At 41.7% G+C, this 24,845-nt stretch overlaps 1 protein-coding gene across 2 annotated transcripts in view; it reads right to left on the bottom strand.

Annotated features, from left to right (window-relative positions):
* Positions 1-24,845, bottom strand: part of SLIT3 (slit guidance ligand 3) — a 472,881-nt gene that overhangs the window by 14,860 nt on the left and 433,176 nt on the right. For both annotated transcript variants that reach the window (XM_042826239.1, XM_042826238.1), the window contains exons 30-33: positions 16,112-16,205; positions 11,508-11,645; positions 5,108-5,348; positions 4,435-4,565 (exon numbers count right to left, since the gene is read on the bottom strand). In XM_042826239.1, coding sequence (XP_042682173.1) covers positions 4,435-4,565; positions 5,108-5,348; positions 11,508-11,645; positions 16,112-16,205 — 604 coding nt within the window. The remainder of the gene's footprint in view (positions 1-4,434; positions 4,566-5,107; positions 5,349-11,507; positions 11,646-16,111; positions 16,206-24,845) is intronic.

Raw genomic sequence — 24,845 nt, 5'->3', positions numbered from 1 at the left:
GGAGGAGAAGCCTATGAAATCTGAATACAGGGCCAAAATCATTGAGTCAAAATCCCAGTTTGGTTCTCTGGGGACCTGCCACAGGGCAGCGAGCTGCTGCCTGCAGAGGCTGATGTGGAAAAGGATGGGCAGGTGGCAGACACTGGGCTAGGAAGCTCAGCCACAGCCTGGTGGAGACAGAATCTCGTCCCCTGGGGACACACAGCACATTTCTGAAACACTTCCTTTCTTCTGCTCATTTCTGTACTTTCTGTGCACGAAGAAACAGATTTAATTTGTCATCCCACAGTCATCATGTATGATACAGTAAACTCCCCTGACTTCAGACTTTGTGCTCTAACCACAAGAACATCCATCTATGCTATGTAGGAATTAGCCAGACCATGAGAACAGCATGATACAATCTGTTAGAAATATTTCTAGTGATACAGAATTTTTGAAAACAGACTGTAAGGATACTTTTATAGAGAAATGTGATGTAATTTGGGCGTAGGCTCTGCAGAAAGACAAACACAATTAATTCTGGTGTTTTCCTGATTGCTTCCTTTTTTACTACTGTCAGGAAGCCTGCATGAAAACATGATTTTACACCAAAGATATTTGCATCTCTCCCTTTAGCAGTTACAACAGTCTGTATGCAACACAGCAATCTGGGAACTCTGCAGGGATTTGGTAGTTTCTGTCAAATTTCTATTTCCCATTTCTATTAGGAAGGATCAATTTAGCATTCAAATCAATGTGATAGTGTGATAGCATAAAACCTAAAGTGGAAAGAAACAGTGCAGGTCAGGTTTTATTTTTGGTTCAAGGAACAGTTGTAGCAAAAGAGACTAAAAAAGAAAGCTGATAGAAGATACTAATATCAATGACTGAAAACTAAAAGTACAAAATTGCATGGTTTTTGTTAATTCATTATATATAAAGTGAGTGATTAAGCAGAATAAAATAAATAAGAAGTAGAAATCCTACTTTAAAAATGGATCTTCTATAACGTGTTTGCTACAAGCTTTAGGAAGCCTTTATTACACAGCCTGCAAGTGAGGAATTCCTGTAACAAAGCAGTCAGGTTTCCTTTTAAAAGGGCACTTTCAATCACTGCATAGTCATGCATGAACTTGTATTTCTTTCTGACTTGATAAATGAGAATGTATTTTTAGGTAAACCTTCCCATTGGACATTTACTGACCTTTATTCTGACTGGAATGAAAGAATGACTGCTGCTGATAGGATGCACTGGGATGGCACAGAGTTGTGCCAGGAGACGTTCAGACTAGATATAATGAATCTTCTTACACAAATGTGGTTCAACACTGGAGCAGGCTTCCTCGTGAAGCAGTTGATCTCCCACGCCTGTCAGTGTTCAAGAAGCCTTGGACAGCTCTCACTAACGTGCTGTAACATTTGGTTAGCCCTCAAGAGGTCAGGCACTTGGAGTAGAGGGAATGTGAAGGTCTCTTTCAACTTTTTGCCATACTGCTGCGCTAAAAGTCCAATGTCAACTGTAACCTTTCCATTCGAGCGTAACATGAATAATATATGTAAAGTAAATCTCAACATGGAGCAAATTAACCTTGGGCTTTTCCAGATTAACTTCGTCCTGTACTTCTACTTAAATCTGCTCAGAAGAGCAACTAAGACACAGGAACCAGCCTGCTCCAAAAGCCAGAGGGAGCCTGTCCTCACCAAGCAGGTAATATCAATTGCTTCTTGGCATGCCATATACCATTGTGCCACATCCCTGTCCTCAAACATTTTCTTAGAATAATTTGGAAAGGGAGGCCAACTGCAGAATATATTACAGCAGGTTAAGTTCACAGCACACCGTGCTGAACTGCACCATGGCTATGTCCTACTGTGCCCATCACCCTTCCAGCACACCTCACCGAGTCCTACTGAAAACTGCCACTGCACATGCCATACTTGCTGCTAGCTTCTAAACCCATCTGGTAGCAGGTTTTTTAATCTCATTCCTACACGATATCATGTGAATTAGCCAAGTACTTTGCTAATTTTACCGTTCTTAAGTACTATTAATAAATCTCATAGTAGAGACCCTGATGTAGAATTACAGATAATGTGGCTTGCCAGTGTCTTCCCATATCCCATCACAGGAGTACCTGAACTAACCAGTAAAACAGCTCAGTTACAACACTGGACCAGGTCAGTAAGAGATTTCCTGCAGCTGTTAATTGGCACAGTTCCCACCAGGCAGTATTTTAACTCTTTTGGCACGTGCTTCTGAGGCAAGCAACGGCTTTGTTGCTTGTTGCACTGCTTATCTCTTCTGGCGAGTGGACCCCTTTGGAGAACAGCAGCTTCTGATATTGCCTGAGAAAATGAATCTAATCTTCGTCTTTCAGCAAACTTCAAAGACAATCAGTCCACTTTTGCTGAGGATGAGATTTAGATATGGCATCTAAACAAGAGAGCCAGGTGCAGGTAATAGAGAAGGCAAACAGTTTTACCAGTGGCGAGACTGAGATTTAAAAGTTTCTGATTCACTTAGTAATCTTATTTTTAATGAACAAAAGAAAAAAAGAAAGAGTAAATGTGAAAGTTGCCAAGAAGAGTTGCTCGGTTCCAAAGGTTTAGATGAAATGCACCAGACAGAATCAGATATTCATTTCAGTTCACTGCAATTGAAAGTACAGATGAACTCATGAAAGCCAGTACCAGATATTCTGGCCTCTAAAACATCCAGAAGGAATTAGTGAAACTCAATTTAGAAATGATGGCTAATGCCATCATTGCCATAACGGAAATGACTGCCCATTGTCCAAGCTGCTAAAAGAAATATAGGACTTTCCATTTTGGGGCCAAGCTGTAGTCAAACACAGCTTATGCCCTTAGTAAAAGTCAAACAGGATATACGGGGAGGTCAAACCAGATCCATTCATATCTTCTACCCTTAAGTCCCAAGGGAGAAGCAGCTTTCCTCCTGCTTCCTCAGTCCTTAAGGAAAACAAGTCTCTTAATCTATTTAGAGGCCCTTCTTGACATTCTTTGGTTGTAGTTTTTCTCAGTCGACCTAATCTTTTCCCATCAAGCTCCATGCTAATCCCATTTTGCTCCACTCCTTCAACTAATAAAAGATTAGAGTGACATTTCAGAAAGGGCATCGTATTAAGCAGCTACTTTCCCATCTCAACAGATCACACAGTACAAAATGCAGCGAACAGGCCATTAATCTTATGTTAATGAGGTGTCAGTCTGAATGGAGACCTCCTCCTTGATCAATAAGAAGGGCACAGTAATAATGAGGACACTGCCACTTGCCATCTCTGGGAGCTTCACCACAAGGCAGCAGATCTGTAAGGCGGCGTTGATGGTGGCAACAGCTCTTGTCACCTCAACATTCTGCCCGTGACAACAGAAAGCAAGCATCCATGCTGGTCTGTCACCTCATGAGCTGCCCACACACAATAAGCTTTTCTGTGTTCTAATTAGTGGCGTAAAACTGTTTAACAACTTTGGCTTTGCTCTAACATGAAATCAATTAGGATTAGCAGCCACACACAGGGAAATTTCTCATACCTGTCCAGCCAGTCAAAGTCACTAAGAAACCACTTTCTTCATTCCTACAGTGGACAAGCCATTGTTCCTTCTGATGACATTCCTGCACTGGGATTATCCAACTTGTTATTATAAAGAATTGTTTTGTTTTCTTAAATATATCACTGCTCTCCTTAAAGAAAACTGCACAGCTACCATGTTGAGTGGACTGAAGCTTCATGGAGGGCTGAGAAAACTTTTCAGTAGAAGAGCAGGGTAAATCACAGTCAGTCTTAATGCCATCCATACACTCACTTTAACAGAATGGTCTTCTATAGGGAGAGAGGCAGGATAAGAAATCCACCTCTTCTGCATGCATACTGCAAAGGAATTGGAGTGAACCTAAATGGCCTCTGAGAGGGAAATGCTCTATAATCTAGCTATGTAATTTGTGTTCTCTCATGGTTTGCATTGTTACTACTGATACAGTTAAGAGATCTTCTAAAAACATTTCCTTGTAGAGGAATTCAGCTCTTCTCCTCCTCTTTTGAAATGCTCTCATCCTGGCCTTGCATAGTTACTGTTCTGTCCCAGTACGGAAAGTTAATGCTCAATATCAATGTCAGAGAAAGAGACTACTTGCAACTATTTCAAGGAAAACATTCATCAGATACTAAATCCATACAGTAAATGAGAAATCACAGCAATTTTCTGCATTTGCCATCGGACATGATACCACCGACATTACCTACAAATGACCACTTTTAACCATGCAGCCTCCAACTAAGGCTTTATTCTGATTTTCATATCTATTTGCATACATTAAAGAGATGCAGTGATGTAAAATAAAGGATTCTTCTTTCATGCTTGCTTTTTAGAAAAACCCTGCCTTTCCATCTTTTTTTCAGAAATAAACTGTCTTGGAAAAGCTTAGATTCTTACCTGTATACTGTGGTAGGTGGAGAATTTAGTGTGTCATAGATGAGTCTCACATGTCCTTGGTACAACTCCAGAGCCAAAGGATCATTGTCTCCTTTGTATAACAAGATGCCATTGTCCTTGTCTGTTGCTACCTGCATAACATTAATAACCAGGTGAGGTTTCTTGAGAAAGATTAAAATGGAAACAATAAACCTATATTAAAAATTGCAACTAAATAATATATGCAATTCAAATGTGATTTAATAGAGCATATATATGAGGAACAATGAAAGCAAGAATCATGAAACACAGAAAAGGACTTGGTGACATGTTCATACACAAACATGTTGGAAGGCTCCCCTGTCTCAAATGAGCAAGAGTTTTCCAGTGAAAGCTGCAATATATGTGAACCCTGCTGATGGACTGTAGCTGTATTTTTGGTGGCACCCGAATAAATGTGTTTCTCAATAAACTGGTATTTTAGAAAATCACCTTCAATTGCAATGAATTTCAGCAAGATCACATACTATCTATGAATATGAAGAAGGTCAACTCAAGTTATTAGAAAGTCCTGCTGCATTCAAATGGGAAATTGTGAGTCAGGAGAGAACAGAGCAGCCTTCAGCTGTCGCGCTTTGTGGATGTAGATATGCTATTTCTCAGAAACCAGCAGCAGATACTCTGCATGACATACCTGGAGGGAAATGTTTGCCTGGGGGCGAATTTTGGCTGATGGCAATTCCACATAGGAATCCTTTCCAACAAAGTTCACCGTGATGAGCTTCTCACACTTCTGCCCAGCAAAGCCAGCAAGACAGCGGCAGACGGGCTCCTGGTGCGCGACGATGCACTGGGCGCCGTTCTGGCACTCATAGTTATCACATGGGCTTGTCTGGAGCAGAACCATCGGTGGAGGAGTTTCACAGAAAAGTCCACTGTAGAAAGTTAAGTGAAGAAAAAGCAGCCTCGTTTATCCCAGATTTTTGTATGGAAGAAAACGTTTTCAGATGCTGACGCTACAATACTATTGTGGTATAATGACTCCAAGATTCAGCTACCATGTGCCAGCTTTACTGTGTGAGAGCTGTACAGCATCACGCTGTACAGAAACCCCCATGCTGGGTTTGTATGAGCCAATTCAAATACTAAAAACAATTCGTTCTGCACTTTGCACTGGTTATCTAGCTCTGCAAGGTACAGCAGTCTGTCTCAAATAGCTTCCATACCACACTGTGCTGTGCAGATGTTCCCACAAAAACAGAGCCATTTAAACCCAAACCTGAGCTCAGCCCACCTGCTCTCCCTGCTATACAAAATGTGCAGCACTCCTCAGCCAAAGATCTCTGTCTTAGGCTTTGTGACTTGAATCTATTGCTGGTGTTGTAAGTGGCACAAAAGGGAAATCCTCTATTTGTAGCATCTCGTACACTCTCCTCACTTGCTTTACTGTGTACCAGAGAGCACAAAATCAACAGATGGGCAATGGCTAAAAATTCTCAGAGGCACCGATACTGTGCTGTTCTCTGGGCAGTTTCCCTGCAATGGCTGTTTCTGACAGCAGTGGGATTATTAACTTTATTTTAGCTGAGTTTGTGGTTGGCTACATCGCAGACCAGAAAAATGAAAAGGAAAGGACCTCCCAGAGTTGGAGGCAGGAAAGCCAAGTGCCCAGTCTGAGAACTTGTGAACACAAGATGAATTCAGACCTGGAGGAAAGTGCTATGGTTTGGTCTTAATGATACAAGAGGCTGTATCATTATGATACAAGCCAAACCCACATATAGTAGCTTCTGAGCTCCAAGGCTCCCAGGAGCAGCACTGGCTCAGACCCCAGGCTGCGCACTTCACAGGTTATTTGCTTTCTACAATAGACTGGAATGACTCAACTGCAGTTAAATACTGACATCAGCCTAGGAGGAATGGGGAAAAGGGAAAAAATGTAAAAAGCTGCAGACATCTTTCACAGTGATATCATGCGTCACACTGAACTGCAAAAAGTAATGGGGAACCTCTGCCTAGTACAGCCTGCAGGCCCTGCAGTGGGGCCAGGCTGGCAGCACACACACCCTGCACTCATAGGGGGCACCTCGACATTTCTCCTTACAAGGCACCTTCCAAACCCAACAAATCCATTTTGTATTGTTGAGAGAACATAAAATCTTCGCATTTAATTCTGTGACTGCTTGAAAACGTGCAGACAACAAAATGATGAAAAATCGCTGCCTGGGGAGCAGGGAGAGCGCGTCAGGCGGTGCTGGGGAGCGGCGCGGGGTGGCTGCGGGCTCCGGCTCTCCACGCTCCTTAGTACTGGGACAGGCAACTTTCCAGGAGAGGATTGTGGCAGACACATTCCTGCAGTGAATAACCCCTCAGCTCAGTCTTGGAGCACTGAAATCCCACTTGTCCCACTAGGAATTTCCTGCCATTCAAGGGAGCACTTTGTGGAATAATAGCACTCCTAGAAAAACAAAGCAGAAGGTGCCAAAAACCTCACTTCTCTCCAGTAAAGCAGGTGAGATGTTGAAGCTTGGTGACTTTCTAGGCAATCTTAGAACAGAAACCTAAACCATAATCCCACAGTACATAGTACCAATACTAGATGTGCAAGAACAGCAAATAAAACAGCAATCTTGCTCAGCCATAGGGACCTGCTGCTTCTGAAACAGAAAGAATTGGCTTTCCTTTTCATATCCTCTGATGGAAGTTTTGCAGAGTACTATGGCCCTATCCAAAGAACTGTTGGCATGGCATCCAACCCTCTCCTGGCCCCTATTCTCACAACCCATGCTGCCCTCTGGTCTGCCTCTGAGTAACTCTCTTTGTATCATACACAAGAAAGAGAAACGCACAATGAAATACAGATGGAATAAACTCTGAACTGCACCAAAAGCAGTGCAGTTGCTCTGCTTGGGTGATGCTTGGAGCTGTGAGTGGGCTCAGTCACAAACTGCTAATGCTTTCAGCAAAGAACTGGGGGGAAAAAAACAAACACAACACCAAATCACAGACAGCAGTAAATATCCTCTATCAGGAAAGCATATTCTTGCATAGAGGCAAGCCAATCTATTAATCTAGACAACTTATCTCAGAAGGGTAATTTGGCAGGCAAGACTGCTGGCAATCAATAAACCCCATTCTCTTTGCTCCAAGGAGTATTTGGAGAGGTATAGGGGTCAGTACAGAGTTCAGCATGCTGTAGGGAGCAGTGGAAATGGGAACAGGAAAGGCAATATGGTTTGGGAGAATAACTGCATATGAGAAATGGTTCTCTTTAATTCATCTGATATGATTCTCAAAGCAAATTTGTTCTTGGGAATGTTACTTTCTGAACACACCTGAACTACGAACTAGCCACAGACTAAGAGACGTTCCCTTCCTTATGGTGTGCTGCTGCAGCCTGGCAGAGCCCCACAGGCCTCCTGCTCCTGGAGGGCAGCACTGTGCTGCAGGGTGTGGCACGACCCACCAAGATGTGGCTTGGATCCCCCTTTCCAAGAAAATAAGGGAACATGAAAAAACAGCAACAACCTCAGGGGAAGACAGATAGGCAGAAAGCAATTCCTGCCAACTTAAGCTAGTTATAACAGTGGTTGCCTACCAGCCTGGCAGCCAGAGCCAGTGAGAGCTGATGATCATAGTGCTCAGAGCATCAGTGCTCCATCCACACTGCCAGCCAGGCACACAGGTGGGCTGCGTGGAGCACTTCCCTGCCTGAAGCCTGGTTTCATTAAGTCGTGATCTCCCTCCCCAGCACAGAGCTTTGCAATGAGCTTTGCAATGGCCAACATGTCAGAGGTCTGACAATGGGAACAAACAAGGGCTGACCCCACAGATGACTGCCACCATTGACCTGATGTCAAGTGCAATTTGTTCTACAGACGACTAGCTGAAAGGAGCCCTGCTAAGCCAGCCCATTAGGTTTGCTCTGCCTAAAACCAATCACTTTGTTTTGTCTGTGAGAGACAACTAGAAAGCAGAAGGAAAGACAGTGTTTATAACTCTGATTTCATGGAAGTTAAAAATAATAATAATGAAAAATACATGCAGCCCGCAACAGTCCCCGCTAACAGAAAGCAAATGTTGCAAGAAGCCAGCGTGTCTGTGCTCGGTGCTGCTCTGAAAGATTTCCCAGACTTCCCATACAGCTCTTCTGCAGCCTTTCCTTGCCCTGAAACCCTTTCAGAGGGTGGCTCCACAAGTGTGGCTGTCCTGCTGCTGAGATCCAGACATTACATTTGCAACAAGTGAACAAGTGTCTGTCGAGGCCTTTTCTATTTTAAATATTAAAAATAGTTTTATAAATCATTAATATGACTTCTTTCTGTAACAGGAATGTGGAGCACCGTTTCGCTGGCACAGCTTGGCCAGCTCCCTCCTGCCTGGTACCATCTCTTTTATTTAAATAATCACAGTTGAGTTTCTTGCAGCAAACTGTCCCAGTGGGGAACTCAGGAGCATTTACACAACGGAGGATCAGTTCTCTGTATCAAGCTCAGCAGCATGAACATGTGATTTCCAACCACTGCAACATTTATCAGGACAGCGCTACTGTGAGGCCGATTGCTAGAAGCAAGCTTTGATAAGTCAGCTTTTATTCAATAAAGGTTCACAAATTCTTGAATGTTTTCATCTAAGGGAGGTAAACATATTGTACAGGAAACAGAAAACTTTGCAGGAAGAAAACGTATTATATAATTGCAAAAGGTTGCTGAGTGATAAGGTATGGGGCATAGCTGCAAACGAACAGTGAATAGCAAATGCCAAAATGGAAAAGCAGGTGTGCGCATGTTGGTGCTCCTGCTTTTGGGGCTGTAATTGGAGGTAACTGTGCATATGAGCGCTCCACTGCCAAGGATTACCAGAGAGTGCCATTTGTCCAGCTGTATGATGATGTTAAGTTTTTAACCATCTGCATGTGGCTTTGATGTACAGCATAGCAACAACTATAAAATCGCTAGAGCTCTATGCATTTACGACAATAGCATAAGCTCCAGATAACTGGGAGGAGGTCACTCTGTAAGCTCACTGCTGGGAAATGACTCTTGAAGTTTAGACAACTAACTTTATTCATCATAACCATGGGTCTCCTAGTTCCCTTCTGCAGATCATCCTCCTGTGTTCTCTCCTCACCAACACTTGTGGCGTTGCAAAGTTATCTCCTTGCTGCACAGCACCTCAGGCACATTGTGAACAGCCAAGTCTATAACCCTACGCCATCCAAAGTCTGAACTCTGTCAATCACCAGCTTTCCAATTGCAATCTTGAAAGAAAAAACACATCAGAAACCCTTTCAGAGCAGCAGGCCTTCAAAGCACGAAAGGCCAGAGTCATGGGAAGAATAATGAGCAGATCATATTTTGCTAGCAGAATTTTAAACATGAAATCAAACAAGAGCAGGAACTGTTCTGCATGGAAACTCTAGGGGTTTCAGCTCATCCTCTGCCTTGACAGACAGCTTCTGTTACTGCCCACTGATGCTTTCTTCATAAAACACCCTCAACTCCCCTGTGTCTTGCATAGGAAATTAAGAGAGATGCCATGGAGGGGTGTCACAAAAGGAAAGCAAACACGACACCTCAAGTCATTCCTGGCTCTGCAGTTGTAAGGCAGTGGAGTTTACCTTTCTTGCACAAGTCTTACCCTGGCTATGAAGCACTGTCTAAGCTAGTAGAAGAGTTAAGAAGCTTTGTGGAGAAAGATATTGCTGCTTCTTGAAGTACTTCAGTGGAATGGAAACTCCTCATGTGATAGAGTTGGCTTGCTCCAGATCCTTCCTCTGAAGTCCCTGCTGTGAGAACAGCCAACCCAAGCTGCCAGAAGAGCCACCTGGGATGCAAGAATGACCCAGACCAGACTCCCACCTATCCCTACTGTTCAGCTAAAGTGTGTCCTGACTTAACACACCTCTATCAAACATTGTGATACTGTCTTACCCCCCCAAAATTCAAACAGCTCTTATTTATCACCACCTAGAACTGGCATGCCAGGGCACCTGCAGCAGAGGTCTCCCAGTCAGTGCTATCTGACCACAGGAGTGAGCTACCCTTGACTCCTGATACAGTTTAGCAATCACATTTCTCAGCTCTCTGAACAATTAGATAACACTGAACATTTACAATTCTACTGTGGGATAGCCTTTTGTTATCCTCACCAGTCACCAACTTGCAAGATCCCCAGGGCCATCAAAGCGGACGAAAAAGATATGAACTTTTTGGTTTCCTATAAATAATAAGTCTGATTCTATGTAACTGTGGGTTGTCAGCATGTTATATATCAGTACCTATTCAGAAAAGTCTCTCTATTTTTCAATAATAATGTTTGTTAACAAGGGAAAAAAAACCCAGAGAGGATGAAAGCAAGAAGAACGAGGACAGTTGCAGATACAAGGCAGAATAAAGGATTTCTAAGTGTTCACGTAATTTTGACTTTGTCAAGACTGATCTTTTCAGGTATTCCTCTTTGTCTTGTGTGTGTATTTCAAACACAGGAAAAGTTTAGCTGGAAGGAAACCAGTATCCAGCCTCAGGCAATGATTAGTGAATCCATTTGGAGCAGCACACTTATCTTTGACAGACAGTGAGATTTCCAGGAGTCAGATTTATTGGCAGCTGTCAGAGACTGGAAATTTACAGCCCAAATCGTAGTGAGCCTGTCCTCCAGCAGGCACAGAGATACTGGCACAGCATCTTCAGAATCTTATTTTCTCCCAGCCTGGTCTGAGGGTTCATATATATAATTTTATTACCCTTTGCTCTCTCTCACATGTGCAAAACTTATCTCCATATCATTTATGTGATTGCATTACCTACTGCTTTACCAGGAAAGGCTGGGGCAGGCAGGCAGGCAAATTGACACAGCACTGCACAAAAGGCAAACTGCTGTTTGAAAAGCAAATGCTGCCTATTCAGTTAACTCTTTAAGATCTATTTCAGCTACAAGACAGAAAGCACCAGGCTATCTATTCCCATAGGAATGACACATCAATACCAAACGTAGAGGCTGATTAGCTCTGAGAATGAAGGCAATTAAAGAAAGTGCCTCAATACCATGTACAAAAGACAAATAGTGTGGAGGAGGAGGTGCCTCTCACGTACCTGAAGCCCTGAGGACAGATGCAGGTGTAGCCATTGACTGCATCTACGCAGACAGCTCCATGGCGACACTTATGGCCCACACAGTCATCATCATCTATTTCACAGTGTTTGCCACTGTAACCAGGCAAGCACTCGCATCTGCAATACAAGAAGATTGCTGTTAATAGCTTGTTTCAACATTCACAACAGCAGCATACACAGGCAACAGAGCACCAATCTGATTTGAGACAGAAAGGTGTTAGCTATTATTCCTGGAAGCATCAAGCACAATTCCTGCCATCAGAAACGCTCAGGTGCCTCCCATCTGTCTGCATTTGAGGTTCTGCAATCTGCTTATGTTCCAGCCAAGCAAAGCAATACCATACTTCTGTTTTTTTTCTCAGCCAAGTCTGTGGAGAAGGGTGATGGGATAGTGGTCTCCCTATGGTGTTAAAGATGACAACAATTCCCCTAACCTTATAGACTCTATATTCTGCAAGGGCAGTTGCTCTGATGTCTCCGACGATGTGAGTGCAAAACAATTTTGCCTGTTTCCACGCTGCTGTTTGAGATTGACTCTGTGCAACTACGTAGAGTACACTAAGCTTCCATCTCCAAATGGAAGCAATCTGCAAGCAAACCATAAAACTCAGCAAACGCAAAGAAAAAGACCATCAGTTGTGAACTCTCCACCTCTCCATCATCCATCTGCATGGATGCAAACGGTGCTTCCGCTGGTGAAAGTTACCTCTAAAGTGTCTGCTTTATAATGGGGACACTCAGACCAGGCACACACCTGCCCCTTGTGGGGCAATGCCATTCTCAAAAGCATTACCTTTTAGATCAGGTTTGTTATATGAAGGTCATGTCACTATTTCTGATGTAAGCCTCGCGGATATTTACAACCTGACAATAGGAAATGCATCCCAAAGTCTCTGAGTTGGAACAGACTTTTTTGGGATAGCTGAAAAGCCTCTTTTTGAGTCTATGGTGTAGACAATGTTTAGTCATGAACACATTTTAGTTCACAAAGCACATTTCACTACCCCCAGCTGGATTCTGCTGCACATCTGGAAAACAAAAGGCATATCACTTAAACCAAAACAAGGGAAGAGCTGCACTTCAGCAATAAAAAGGAGGTCTGTGCTCTTGCCAGAGCCCGTTGTTTAGATCTGTGAGCTTGTCAATGTAAGCTGGAAGAGTTCACATAAATCATAAAGTCAACGGAGGTGTCATCAGCAGAGATACCACTGTGCCACTGATCTATTCTGCTGCCCTTCTGCTCCTCCTGCCTGCTGGCAGCTTGGCAGGGTGGGTACAGGTGGAAGCTCCTTGTGAGAAACCTCCTCAGAGGAACTGGGCACCTGGGAGCTGTCAAGGAAGAGGATACTTCCCCTTTCCAGGCAACAGTCATTGGGTGGAAGTTGGTTCTGAGTGGTGTGTTCTGGCTGCCAGCCACTCCCCAGCTCCTCCAGGCAAGGCAGTGAGTTATCTCTGTGTGGGGCAGTGACTGATGAGCAGCTGCCACAGCTCCTGCACTGAGAAGAATTGGGGCCCCCAGACTCCATTTTGTTCACAATGACTGGCTAAAAATGGACAAAAGAACGCAAAGCCTCTTAACCCGTGGGCTATAGAGGGGTAAAGCTATGTAGATGCACAGGCTTTCCTTTTCCATCCTTCCTCTGGGAAAGGCCACCATGACCCTCTGCAGACACAGGATGGTTGATGTCCCAGCTCTGTTTGTCTGAATCGCCTTTTTGCACCTTGGTGGCTCAGGGAATACTGTGATTAACATAAAGGAGATGACAGTACAGAGGAAAAAGTAAAAAGTGTGATTTCTCCAAGGTATAAGAAGTGTGCAGCACTTTTTGGCAACTTCAGTCACACCTGCAAGCAAAGAATGTCAATCAAAAAACTTTGGGTGGAAGGGGGTGAATTGGCAGCATTTAATCCTGTTGCTTTTTATTGATCCCTGCAGTCCTAATATAAAGTGATGTAATAATGAACGATGTGCAGTGCCTTATTCAGGGCTGCCATGCATCAATTTTACGATGTGTATTGGCTATCTCAGTAATGACAGAACCACCACTTTTCTCTGCAGGGCTGCATTAAATCAGCATTTTAAGCTGTCAGGTAATAATTCCAAGCTTTAGAAAAATAAAGTATATTTATACCATGCTCCAACATCACTATAGTGAATGGAATAACATGTTCTTTTCTTGAAGTTATTTTTTGAAGTCTTTTCATTGTGTTAAATTTTTTATTTTATTTTATTTTTTTCAGCTGTATACAGAAAGCTCCTCCTCCTCTCTGGTAACAGCACAGTAAATACGTGAAGGCTGGAAGTGAGGAAATCCACCTACAATCTTAGCTTAAAAAGCAAAGAGTTCTGTGCAGCTGAACACACTGGAATAGTGCAGTTTGCTTCCAAGCTTGGCTTTCCCTTTAGAAACACGGAATCTCTTTTGGGTCCATCATCTCTGAGCTCTTAGGGTGCTATCTGGGCTGAAGCTACCAAAAATGCATGCATGGCACCTGGCAATAAGAAGCAGCCATTGAGCACCTCACCTAGTATCCTTATAGGAACTCAAAGTCTTGTCCTCAGAGAACGATGGCAACTTGGTGCCACCCCTCTCCCACATAGCACTAGCAAGTGTCTGTGTATCAGTAGAAGTGTGGTGCAGTAAAGATGAAAGCAGATAAATGTTTATGCTGAAGTCCTGCTAAGAGGGCAATCTACATGATTAGAGCGTTTATCTCATTTCTCAGTGACCATCCGACATCAGAACAACTGAAAACCTGTTTTCTGCTACAGCCTTGCAGTGATGGAAACATTCCCAGTATCCGAGAGCCTAAAAACGTGTCTTGTGGTGTTCAAAATGTTGGCCTATCCAGGGGGATTTGCATCTGCATGCTCTCAATGTCTATTGTATTAAAGTGTTGATTCATAGCTTCTATTGCAAGGCCACAATGGAATTTTCCTCCCCATATGAATATATAACTTGGCTTCCTATTTTTTCTCTTTATCATCTTTTCCTCACTCTGTAGACTTGCAGGATGACTAGAACTGAACAGAGGAGAGGCAGCCTGGAGTCTCCGCCGCTCTGACATCCTTCACTGGTGTGTGCCACTGCATGCCCAGGGCACAGACTGCCCACTGGATGCTCAGGGAAAAGCTGAACCCACCATTAACCTTCCTGCCCTGTCAGCAGAGCACAGGACTGACGCATGAGCCTGACTCATTCTGCATGCACTTTCACACTGCCCCATTACACGCTAAATATACTGCACATCATGGGTCAGGGGATCAAACTGCTCAAGGAATCAGTGACAGCACAGGAACAGAGCTTGTTGTTTTGAATGAGACCCAACAGCAGCCACATATTGCTGCAACATCTGCTGATTGTTCTCAGCTATTTCTGAATGGTTTGGTGCAACTAAGGCATGCAAAAAAAAAAAAGCAACACTGGGATAAATCTGCTTGCAAGGCTGGAAGGGCTCCCTTGCTTTTCAAGTCTGGCTTGTGAGAAAGCAAAATGGGACCAAACAAGCAAAGAAATTTTGTTTAGCATTCCCTGAACAGTAGGAAGAATAACTCAACAATAGTGGGAAGAAAAACACAAGAACAGTAGTAGAAAACACTTACGAGCATGATTATTTAGGCTTCTCTCAAAAGTTAAGGGCCCTGCTGTGAAGGACACTTCTTTAGCGAGCAAACAAGCAGAAGTATCTTATTTCCTCAAAGCATTTGAGTGGCAAGTACAAAAATACTTCCAATAACGGTAGACCATTCAGGACCACAATCATTTCCATCCTTACATATAACCAGTGATTGAAGGAAAAAATGCTACAGACTATCTGTGTATCAGCACACAACAGCTCTTCCAGTCTGTGTATCATTTCAGGAACTGTGCTAATCATTTGACAGTTCCATCTTCCTTGAGAGTTGGAACCATTTCTATCTAGATAATTTTCATCTGAAAGCAAGGCTCGAGTTTTACAGACTGACTGTCTAGCACAGATTCAGCTACCCTTCAGACAGCACCACTGAATTTTTTTTTTTCACTTTCTTTTACCTATTCTGAAATGCTCTGTGTCTGTCTTAGTGTCTGTTATTCTGACATGCTGCTCCACAGGGCTTAGTCTGACCAAAGCTGCAGGTTGCCAAAGAGCACTACTGCCCCTCCCCAGATATACAAGGTGTGCTAGGTGAAGGCGTCCCTTGCCAAAACTCCAGCCTTCCCTCCCAGAGGGAAATGGAGAGTCTCTAGGACAGCACTGTGGCTGTGAAAACAGCCTTAGAGAAAAGTGCAGAACACAGCTCACAGCTGCACCAAGACCTCTTGAATTTGTTCTCTTTTCTTACTGCTTTGATTCAAAAATCTTTCCTCCACAAGCTTTCCATACAGAGTCAGACATCTGAAAAGTCTAGCTATTTGCTAAATTGTTCTGAAATTCTCTCTTCAGTGATGAATGCTGCTAACATGCGCCTCTCAAAACAGCCCAAAGCACAAATCGCCAGGGTTTCACTGGCATTTACAGTGAAGGGCAGTCAGTATCATTCCCAATACTCAAAGCCAACAGATCTACCCAGTGTGTGCTGATCAATGTGTACACATGCTCACCTGGATCCTTTGTCAAGTGGAACACATTTGGACTCATGTTGGCATGGATTTAGCTCAGGAATGCAGTGGTTAATCACCTCATCACACAGTTCACCTACAGCAAAAGAAAAGCAATAAAGCTGTAACACAATTTGGACAATCCTGAAGAGCTTCAATCATGATGTTCAGTGATGGCAGATCTCCCTAAATGGAGACACTCAGTTGTTCAGCAGGGAGTGACAATACTGCATGTGAGATCCTATGAGACTTCATTAAGCTGGGTTCTTTTGACCTACAATGACTGTACTGATTATATCATACAAATCTGAAAGATTGGTATAAAAAGCACTGACATGAAAGCCCCACTTGGAGACAGGCTAATGATTGAATGGTCAGTTCTTGACCTCTTGCATCAAAGAAAGAAAGTGACACAAGAACGAAGTTACTCATTAGACTGTGACATTTTCACACCAAAGCATGCAAGCCGCAGTCACTACTCTGCCAAAGAGGCTGATGAGACATCATTCTGGAAAAGAAAGACAACTCACAAACCCTCCCCCAAACCTCTGTGACTCTCAATAATAGGAACCAGCTTTACGACTGCACGTAATTATAAAACATTCACTATTTATATGAAAAGCACTGGCTCTATTGTGCTCACAGGAGATGATGTCTTTTTAGAAAAAAAAACAACACGTAAGCTCAGCTCAGCTGTTTCTAGGTATTGTGTGTTACACGCCAGGCACCTCCCTGGATTTGCTTAAATTGTAATAATTAATAGAATGCTCAAAAACAGATAGTTTATTTAAACACCTCCTTCTCTCAGTCCTAAATTATTAGGTCACACTTCAGTATCCCAGGATTTGAGATCCAGCCAAAGACTACATAAATGTTTGGCTTCCCAAGACACTAACAGAAACATGCCCCCCATCTCCCAAAGCCTTTCAGGAGAAGCAAAGGTCAGGTACTCTCAACACGGAAACCCTTAAAACTACAGTCCCAAAGTCCCCCATGCAGCTCTATCAGAAGACCACATCTGCAGGGTTTCAAGGGTTATGCATATTTTGTGTGCCTATACATGATACATGTTATCGTACAAGCAACAGGTCATGTGGATACTGTGGGAAAAAAGACACCATGTTTGGCCCTGGTGAGCTGGCAATGCTTCAGCAGTACTGTCATGAAGCTGCAGGTCTGTCTGTCTTAGAATGATCTCCATTTTCAATAATAATTGCATATCTAAATGTAGTGGCTACAGAGGAATACATGAAAATACAACCCAAGAGAACCACATATATAAAAATTCAGATGGAAAATGCAAATCAGAACCACCTTTTATCAGTCTTGTGATCTGGCAGGGATAACTGGGAGCACAGTTTTGAGAAGGAGTCTGGTAGTGGCAGATATGAATTAAGCTGTTATCACCCTCAGCTCCCCCCCTTCAAGCTATTTCTCCCACATATCCAGCCTCCATACACTACAACACTACAATGTTGGTACACAAGACTTCATTTGGCTCTTCATATGAGAATGGAAGAACAATGAAATTTGCAAAGATGACTCAAAAATTTTAATTTAAATTAATTTAAATTAAAACAAGGAACATGTATCTGCTTTTGAGAGTTGTCAAGCAAAAATGAACAAGGGGTGCAGGAATGCAAGCCCTGAAGGCAGAAGAGGTGACTACCAATGTAACCACAGCATTCATACGCCATATGTATCCTCATGCCTTTTAGTGGGTTGGGTTGGGCAACACTGGAGAAGTACAACATGGCAATCCTCAGTAGGCAGAGTTTGTTATTTGTACAAACTTTCCATTCCATTTGGAGCCAGGGAATCCCAAGAAACCACCGCTTATTAAATGCTATCAAGTCTTTCAACAGCTGTGGACAAAACTTGAGCAAATGTCATCAATGCATCCAGCTCAGGGAAGGGATGTGCCAATAAGATCGAGACCCTGGGAACCAGGGAAACAGTTCATTCCCTGGACTTGAGGTTTGCCACTGTACTTTGTTACTCCTCAAAAGCAACTGGGGATGTTCAGTTCTTACCGATAGGAACGCCGCCTCCATGGAGGACAGTCATTAACACATTTTTGAGGCAGAAGGACTGGAGATAGGTCTGTTTACTTAGCAATCCCAAAACTCACAGCCCACAAGCTCTCCCAAATATTAAGAGCCAAAGTGACAGCCTCTGCCTTTGGGCAGACATGAACATGAGCTGGTCAGAACTTGCTGCAACGTCTGGAGAATTGCCAGTTTGTCTTGGTGTATCTCATGTCCCTTAGCAGTGCACTGCAAATCTTATGCGAAAATAAACATGAATAAAGCGTAACTGGCTGGTGACATCAAAAGAATGCAATGATCTAAAGCAGCAAATATTTTCTGAAGACCATTTATTAACTGAACACAGTGTGGACAGATGCCTTCAACCATTCTTTTGCTGAAAATCTTCAGTACAGACTTTTCACATTTCTATTTCTCTTTTTGCTTTGAAGAAGAGGAAATGGGCTTTTTTTTTTTTTTTTTAAAAAAAAAGAACTGTTTCATAAACTCTCAAAGGAAATAATAATTCTTCTTAAAGTATTCTTCTCAACAGTCTTGACAAGTGCTTAGAGATCCAGTAAAAATCTTCCCAAATGTCAAACATTATGACTCACTGTGTCATTCTGAAGGCTCCACTATCACAATTTAGGAGAATTCCAGGCTTGGTACCAAATACCTCATCCAAAAAATTTATCAGTGCTCATGCAAAACTTGGAAAGTTTAAGAACTCTTCCTGTTATTTTTCCCATCTATCACTCATTAAGGAGTTCACTTGGGAATGCCTTGCAACTAGAGCAGCATCATCTCAGGAAGAGAATTCTAGATACATTATTTCAGACTCCAACAAAGTTCACTAGATGTTGCAAAAAACATGCCAAGGAAATAAAGCACTTTCTGAAAGCAAAATCCAAGGCACCAGCTGCACAAAAACGTTCTTCTACTTCACTTGCTCAGAAAATAACTGGGCCAAAAGATCTGCCATCAGACCTGAGAGTGCAGTATTCACTAGCCACTTCAATGCCAGCATCAGAAGAAAAATCTCACCCACTGCCTTTGTTGGTGTGACACACAACTGCTCCTCTGTGAAAAAATTAAAGGTCTGGTCCAAGTTTCTCACTGGATAGCTATGCGAATCTGAAAGTGAACTGGACAATAATCACAGGCAAAATTCTAGCAGCATTAATTCTATTTGTGGGAGGTATTTGACAATGCTAAAACATCAGAAAGTTCAGTATAATCCTTTCCTAAATGTGGTAAATCTTTCCATCTTCCTCTGTTCTCTGTATCCTCAAATCAGACCTCCAATCGGAACGGATGAAGAAAGTAGTGTGATCTGCCACAAACATGCAACTTTCAGATTAGAACCAAATCGTACTGACAAGCGGAGCACTGGCAGGTGGATCTCCTATTGCTGTCACTCTGGGCTTTAAAAGAATGAAAACAAATGACCCCCTCGTATAATAGAAAAGGTACGTTGCCCCTTTGAAACTACTTCCCATCTATCCTTCACCAGCACTGCTCACTACTTTTTAAAAAGCCACAACAAAACATTTATTATCTCATGCAGCATTTCCCTGTTCTTATTTTTTCAGTGAAATCCTGAATTTCATGGGGCTTTCCATATTCACTTTTCACAGGGCTTACTGCTTATGAAGAACTGCCAAGAAACATGCTTAGGCTTTTCTTTTTCTTCCACGTCTCAGAATGAAGCCAAGGCAACAACAGAGCAATAAAGAAGACTTTAACACACAGTTTAATAATCATCTTTTTTTTTTTCTTTTTCTTTTTTTCCATTGAGATGTCAAGAGAGTTATTCATTTCATGCCACACCAGACTTTTAAAACTAGGATCCAAATTACACTATTCTCCTTAACGACTAAAAGAGAGATTTGGAGGGTGGTAGTATCTAAATAAAACTACAGTTCTGAAAAGAGCATCTAATCCACCAATTTGCAACTGATGAGTTCTATGATTTTCTTTTGTTTCCCACATCAGCTGGATTATCCTTTGTTCTGCCATTCTTGATACTCAAGAAATAACTGGTAAAGCAACGTAGAAAACATTCTCACTGTCATTTGAGAAAACCTTAGGGTGAGCCTGGAGGACTAAAAGCAAAAATACTGTTGAGCATTTCACAATATTTCTCGAGAAAAGGAAGGAACTTGCAGTGAAATAATGATGGAGAAAACCTGGCCTTTATCCGCACAGCAAACTTTTCCAGCTTGCGCAGCGAGATGATTTGTATTTGAGTGGTTAAATAGTATGTTGCAAGTTTCTGAACTTTGCCAGGTGAATCGAAATAGAACTCTTCCCTTTACTGGTAATAAAAAACACTGAACTGTTATTCTCATAAGAGATTACTCATTTGATATCTAATAACTTATATCGGAAGAAATGTTTTTTTGCATTTTTCTATTCCCTTTCTCTCTTTTTAGTTATTAAAAAGAAGTCAGTGCCAAGTGGAAATTTCAGAACAGAGAACCTAAAAATGGTTGGGTGGACCAGACACAGGATGTCCCTCCAATAAACTAGAAGAGACACTGCCAAGAAAATAACTAAGTCGGGAATTATGTTGATACTTGATGAAAAAGATTTGAGGCTCATCTTAGAAAATAAAAATTGGATCTTTTACTTCCAAACTCTTTAAACTTGCAATGAGGAAAAGAGAAATGCTGTCAAAATCCAGCAGTAGCAAATGCACTCAGCTGCCATGTTAAACACCAATACTGTGTTAAACAAAATAAATTACCTGGAATCCACCACTGTAACAGAATTCTCTGTATGGATAATGAATGGAGCTTGCTCTGGCTTGATGAATGCTGCCCAAAATACTTAGTTGGCAAAAAACTAACAGCAAATTTATGCTTTTTATTCTGTGCTAATGCTTTGAAAACTCATTTCCGAGTGTTCACATATGAAGTTTTGGCCTATTAAACAGTAGCTACAAGTTGGCCTCAACGTTCAATGTCCCAAGAAAATGGCTTGTTGTTCAGAACTGAGGAGCAATTGCCTCTCAAGGTAAAACAAGGCAATACCAGGTTAAATAGCAAGGCCTGACTAGAGAACTAACAATGCTTTCTCCAGTTAATCAAGTCCTCCTCTAACTAATCAGTGTTAAGTTACACAGATGCTGAAGTCGCACTTTTTTTCCTGAAAGTTCTAATCCAAACTCTAAAAGGCTTACAAAAAGATGATGATGAAAGAAGATGATGACGAAGATGATCCTTCAAAATAGATTTTGAAATGCAGAGATCTTTGAAAAATACTTTACATGCAGAAAGACTTCCTTATTTTCTACTGGTAATGCTAACATGGTCACCTTCTCAGCATTGGAGTGCTGAACGCCCCGACCACCTGCCAGCTGCAGGAAAGCAGGTCAGTTGTAGGCTCGTGGTTAACTTCTAATCCTTTTTTGTATTTCTTCACAAATTGGATTTCATGAATCATGACTCCCATTTGTGGGTAATCACTGCATCAATCCCTTAAGACAGCAGTAGCTAAGTATATGGATAACTGAATATACGGGAAGCTGAAATTACATTTTCTTAAGAGATATACAAAGGTCCTGATGAACAAAGAAATCTTCCAGTGTATCTACATCCTAAAATATGAAATATGACATTTTACAAAAGGGAATATGACCAGCAGAAATCCTGGAGTTGAGAGCTCCAGTGTGACAAAAGAGCAATTGCAAAGGCTGCAGCACTGCTCTGTACTCTTCAGTCACAGTACAGGGGATTCAGTCTGATAACAATGGCATGGTTCTCTTTTAAGAAGGCAACACTTGAAGTAGGAGTTGTATGCTTTTGAACAGAGCTAGGAAACAGAGTAGCTGAGGCTGAAAGGGACCTCTAGATTCATCGGCTCCAACCCCTTGCTCACATGGGGCCACCTATTCAGGACAATGTCCAGATGGATTTTGAATATCTCCAAGGAGGAAGAACTTGCAGATCTTCCAGGTCTTCTCCTTTATGGTTATACGTCTGGGAAACGTAGGCGCTCTTTCATTTTTTTGCACAGAAAACAAACACACTTTACAGCTGCCAAGTAACTACAGCTGAGAAACTTCCATGTAAGGCAGAATTCCTTCAAGACTGAAAAAAATGCACCAAACTTTGACCATAATTTTGTTTGTCTCAAGGAAATATGGCTAAAGTTCCAAAATTTTAAGAGACCAATTGTTAGATGCTTGTTCAAGTATTTATCAGACATTCTAGGTCCCCGCAGAACCACAAGGCTGAACCATGCTATCTAAACACTTCCTGCTCCTACGTCCAACGCGTACTTAAAAACATGCAAGGGGCAAAACCAGCCTACAGCACAAGGTTTTACTTTAGCACAGTTCAGCTTCCACTGATGCCCATCTCCAGGATTGTTTCCAATCAGCCTCACATTGCTAAGCTAAGGGGAACAAGCTGGAGAGCTCCAGCAATGAGCGTCAGCCACAAGTCACCCACAGAACTTCTTTCTTTCAGAGTCATTTGGCTTGACTAAGTGTTCAGCTTTGGCTGTGCAACATGACCACAATCAGATACGCCAGAAAAAGAGACCATAATCACTAACAGCAAATAGTGTTCTGTCTAAAAGTAGCATAACTGCAAAAATCTCAGATACCATCTACCACAGCACACCGCAAGGTCCCCTAAGGTAAAATACATCTTAGTCTTGTCTTCCAAACACATAAATCCAGAAATAGTTTCTAGCTTTGCTTTTGAGTTTTTTTTCCCTGTGATACAAACTACTTGCATTTTTTTCCCAGGGAAACAAACTATTTTAAAACTTGCTTTTTTCATCCCCTCCATGGGATGCTGTGGATTTCAGGAAAAAAAAACCCAATCCATTCTCAGTATAAGAAGCCACTGATTTTTTATTTTTTGTTAGGTCTCAGAACAAAGAGGTGAAGCCATCAGCTGAGGCTTTTTAGGATTCTTAGCAAAAATGGATATATTTATTGATTTATTTATTGTATGAGACCTACTTATTTCTGCTTCAGGCAGACAGGAGGAAGCAGAAGTCACAGCAATCACAAATAAGACTAAATGAAGTAGCAAGTCAAGCACAAACTAACTCAAAGTACACAGTATATGTTTGGTATAGACAGTCCTTCATGTAGGTTGGAATACTTCTTCAAGTGAGAGCACAGACAATAATGAGAGTAAAGGAAGGATTTTTTTTTGGAGGTATAAAACTGTATGTTTGATCTGTAGCTACAAACAAATCAGTGAAGTCTCTCAAGATTGTCTGGGATGAAAAAGAAAAGAAAATGGGAATGGAAAGGAAAAAAATGGTATCAATTCTGTCTACACTGCTAAAACAAAAAGCTAGGGAGATTGTGTTGATATTAGCTAGAGATAGGGCATGGTAAAGCTATAGATTCAGACAAAGATAAGGAAGTTAAGAGAGCGAGAGAATGATGAAGATTTAAGAGAACAGTAGGATGAAGGAATTGGACAAATATTAGAAAAACTCAAAAAAGAAAAGACTGGGGTCACTAATTCATAGCTTCCTCTTCTAATATTCCTATATATTTTCATTTTTGGAGAGGAAAGACTACGAAACTGTAAGCCCATCAAATGGTCAGACCAGGTTGTAAAACAGCTGATAAAGTGCTCAAGCTGTAGAGCTGGCTAGACTAGGGCTATGATTATCCCAGAGGAAATACATGTTTTTAATTTAGCTTCAGAAATAAAGTAAGAAGTTGGGCAAAGAAAAAACAATCTATCAAATGGAGGCAAAGGCAGTCAGTACACTGCTACGCAGCGTGAGTGTTGGTTCAGTTATATAAATGCACACAACAAACATGGAAAATGCTGAAGAACAGGGAGGAAACCTTGTTCAAGCAAAGGTTTGATTAAGGAGCATCAAGTCTCCTTTTCTGCCATAGACTCCTTCTTTACATGGCAATCAGCTATCTGCCTACTTTCCTCTCTCTATTTTGTTCTCTTTAACTTACGCTTTCCTATTTCATACAATCCATTTGTATTTGCATGTTGTATTAATGATTAGATGGAAAAAAACCAGGAATAAGGTTACTGCACTTAAAAAAAAAAAAATTAAATGAAAGTGAAATAGGGCTGGAGTGTGGGAAATTCCTTCCTTTAGCAGTCACTTACCAAATCGGTTGTTTTTTTTTTTTATCTGCAACCTACTTTGTGTGGGGAAAAATTGTCAAAGAATTTTAAAGGAAAACACTGCAAAAAACTATTAACTGAAGAAAGATTTCTGGCTTTCATTATTAAAACCAACGAAATAAAAATGTATGCACCAGTATTTGAGATGTTTTTTCCTAAAAAGGCTACAGGTCAAACTTGAAAGACAGAAGATAAAGCACAAAAATACTGAGGTATGGAAAAAACCAAACCATGGATATTGTCTACCTGTCAATAGCCAACATCTCCAACACATGCATTTTTAATTTCTTTTTCACATAGGAACATAAGATTTACTATTAAGATTTACACATTAATCAAAGAAATCAGGGGAAATAGCAAAATAGTTCTTAGAGAACAACACACGTGCTCTTGGATCTTCTTCCTCCAGGTACTCTGGAGGAACTTCTTTACGTTACAAAATGCATTTATTCTCCAATATTTACTGTAGTATGATTCAGTCTTAGAAGTATTATAGCACCCAAGACAAAAGAGTGAAGAGGGATTAAGACGTTGCCTCTCTGTACGGTCAAGAAAAGAAGAATCTGAAAGAAGAATCTG

Source organism: Centrocercus urophasianus, unplaced genomic scaffold (genome assembly GCF_019232065.1).
Source record: "Centrocercus urophasianus isolate 14NV4802_14NV808 unplaced genomic scaffold, USGS_Curo_1.0 seq_26, whole genome shotgun sequence".
Classification (NCBI taxonomy): domain Eukaryota; kingdom Metazoa; phylum Chordata; class Aves; order Galliformes; family Phasianidae; genus Centrocercus; species Centrocercus urophasianus.
The sequence above is the reverse complement of the archived record's forward strand: the minus strand, read 5'-3'. Positions and strand labels throughout refer to the sequence as shown.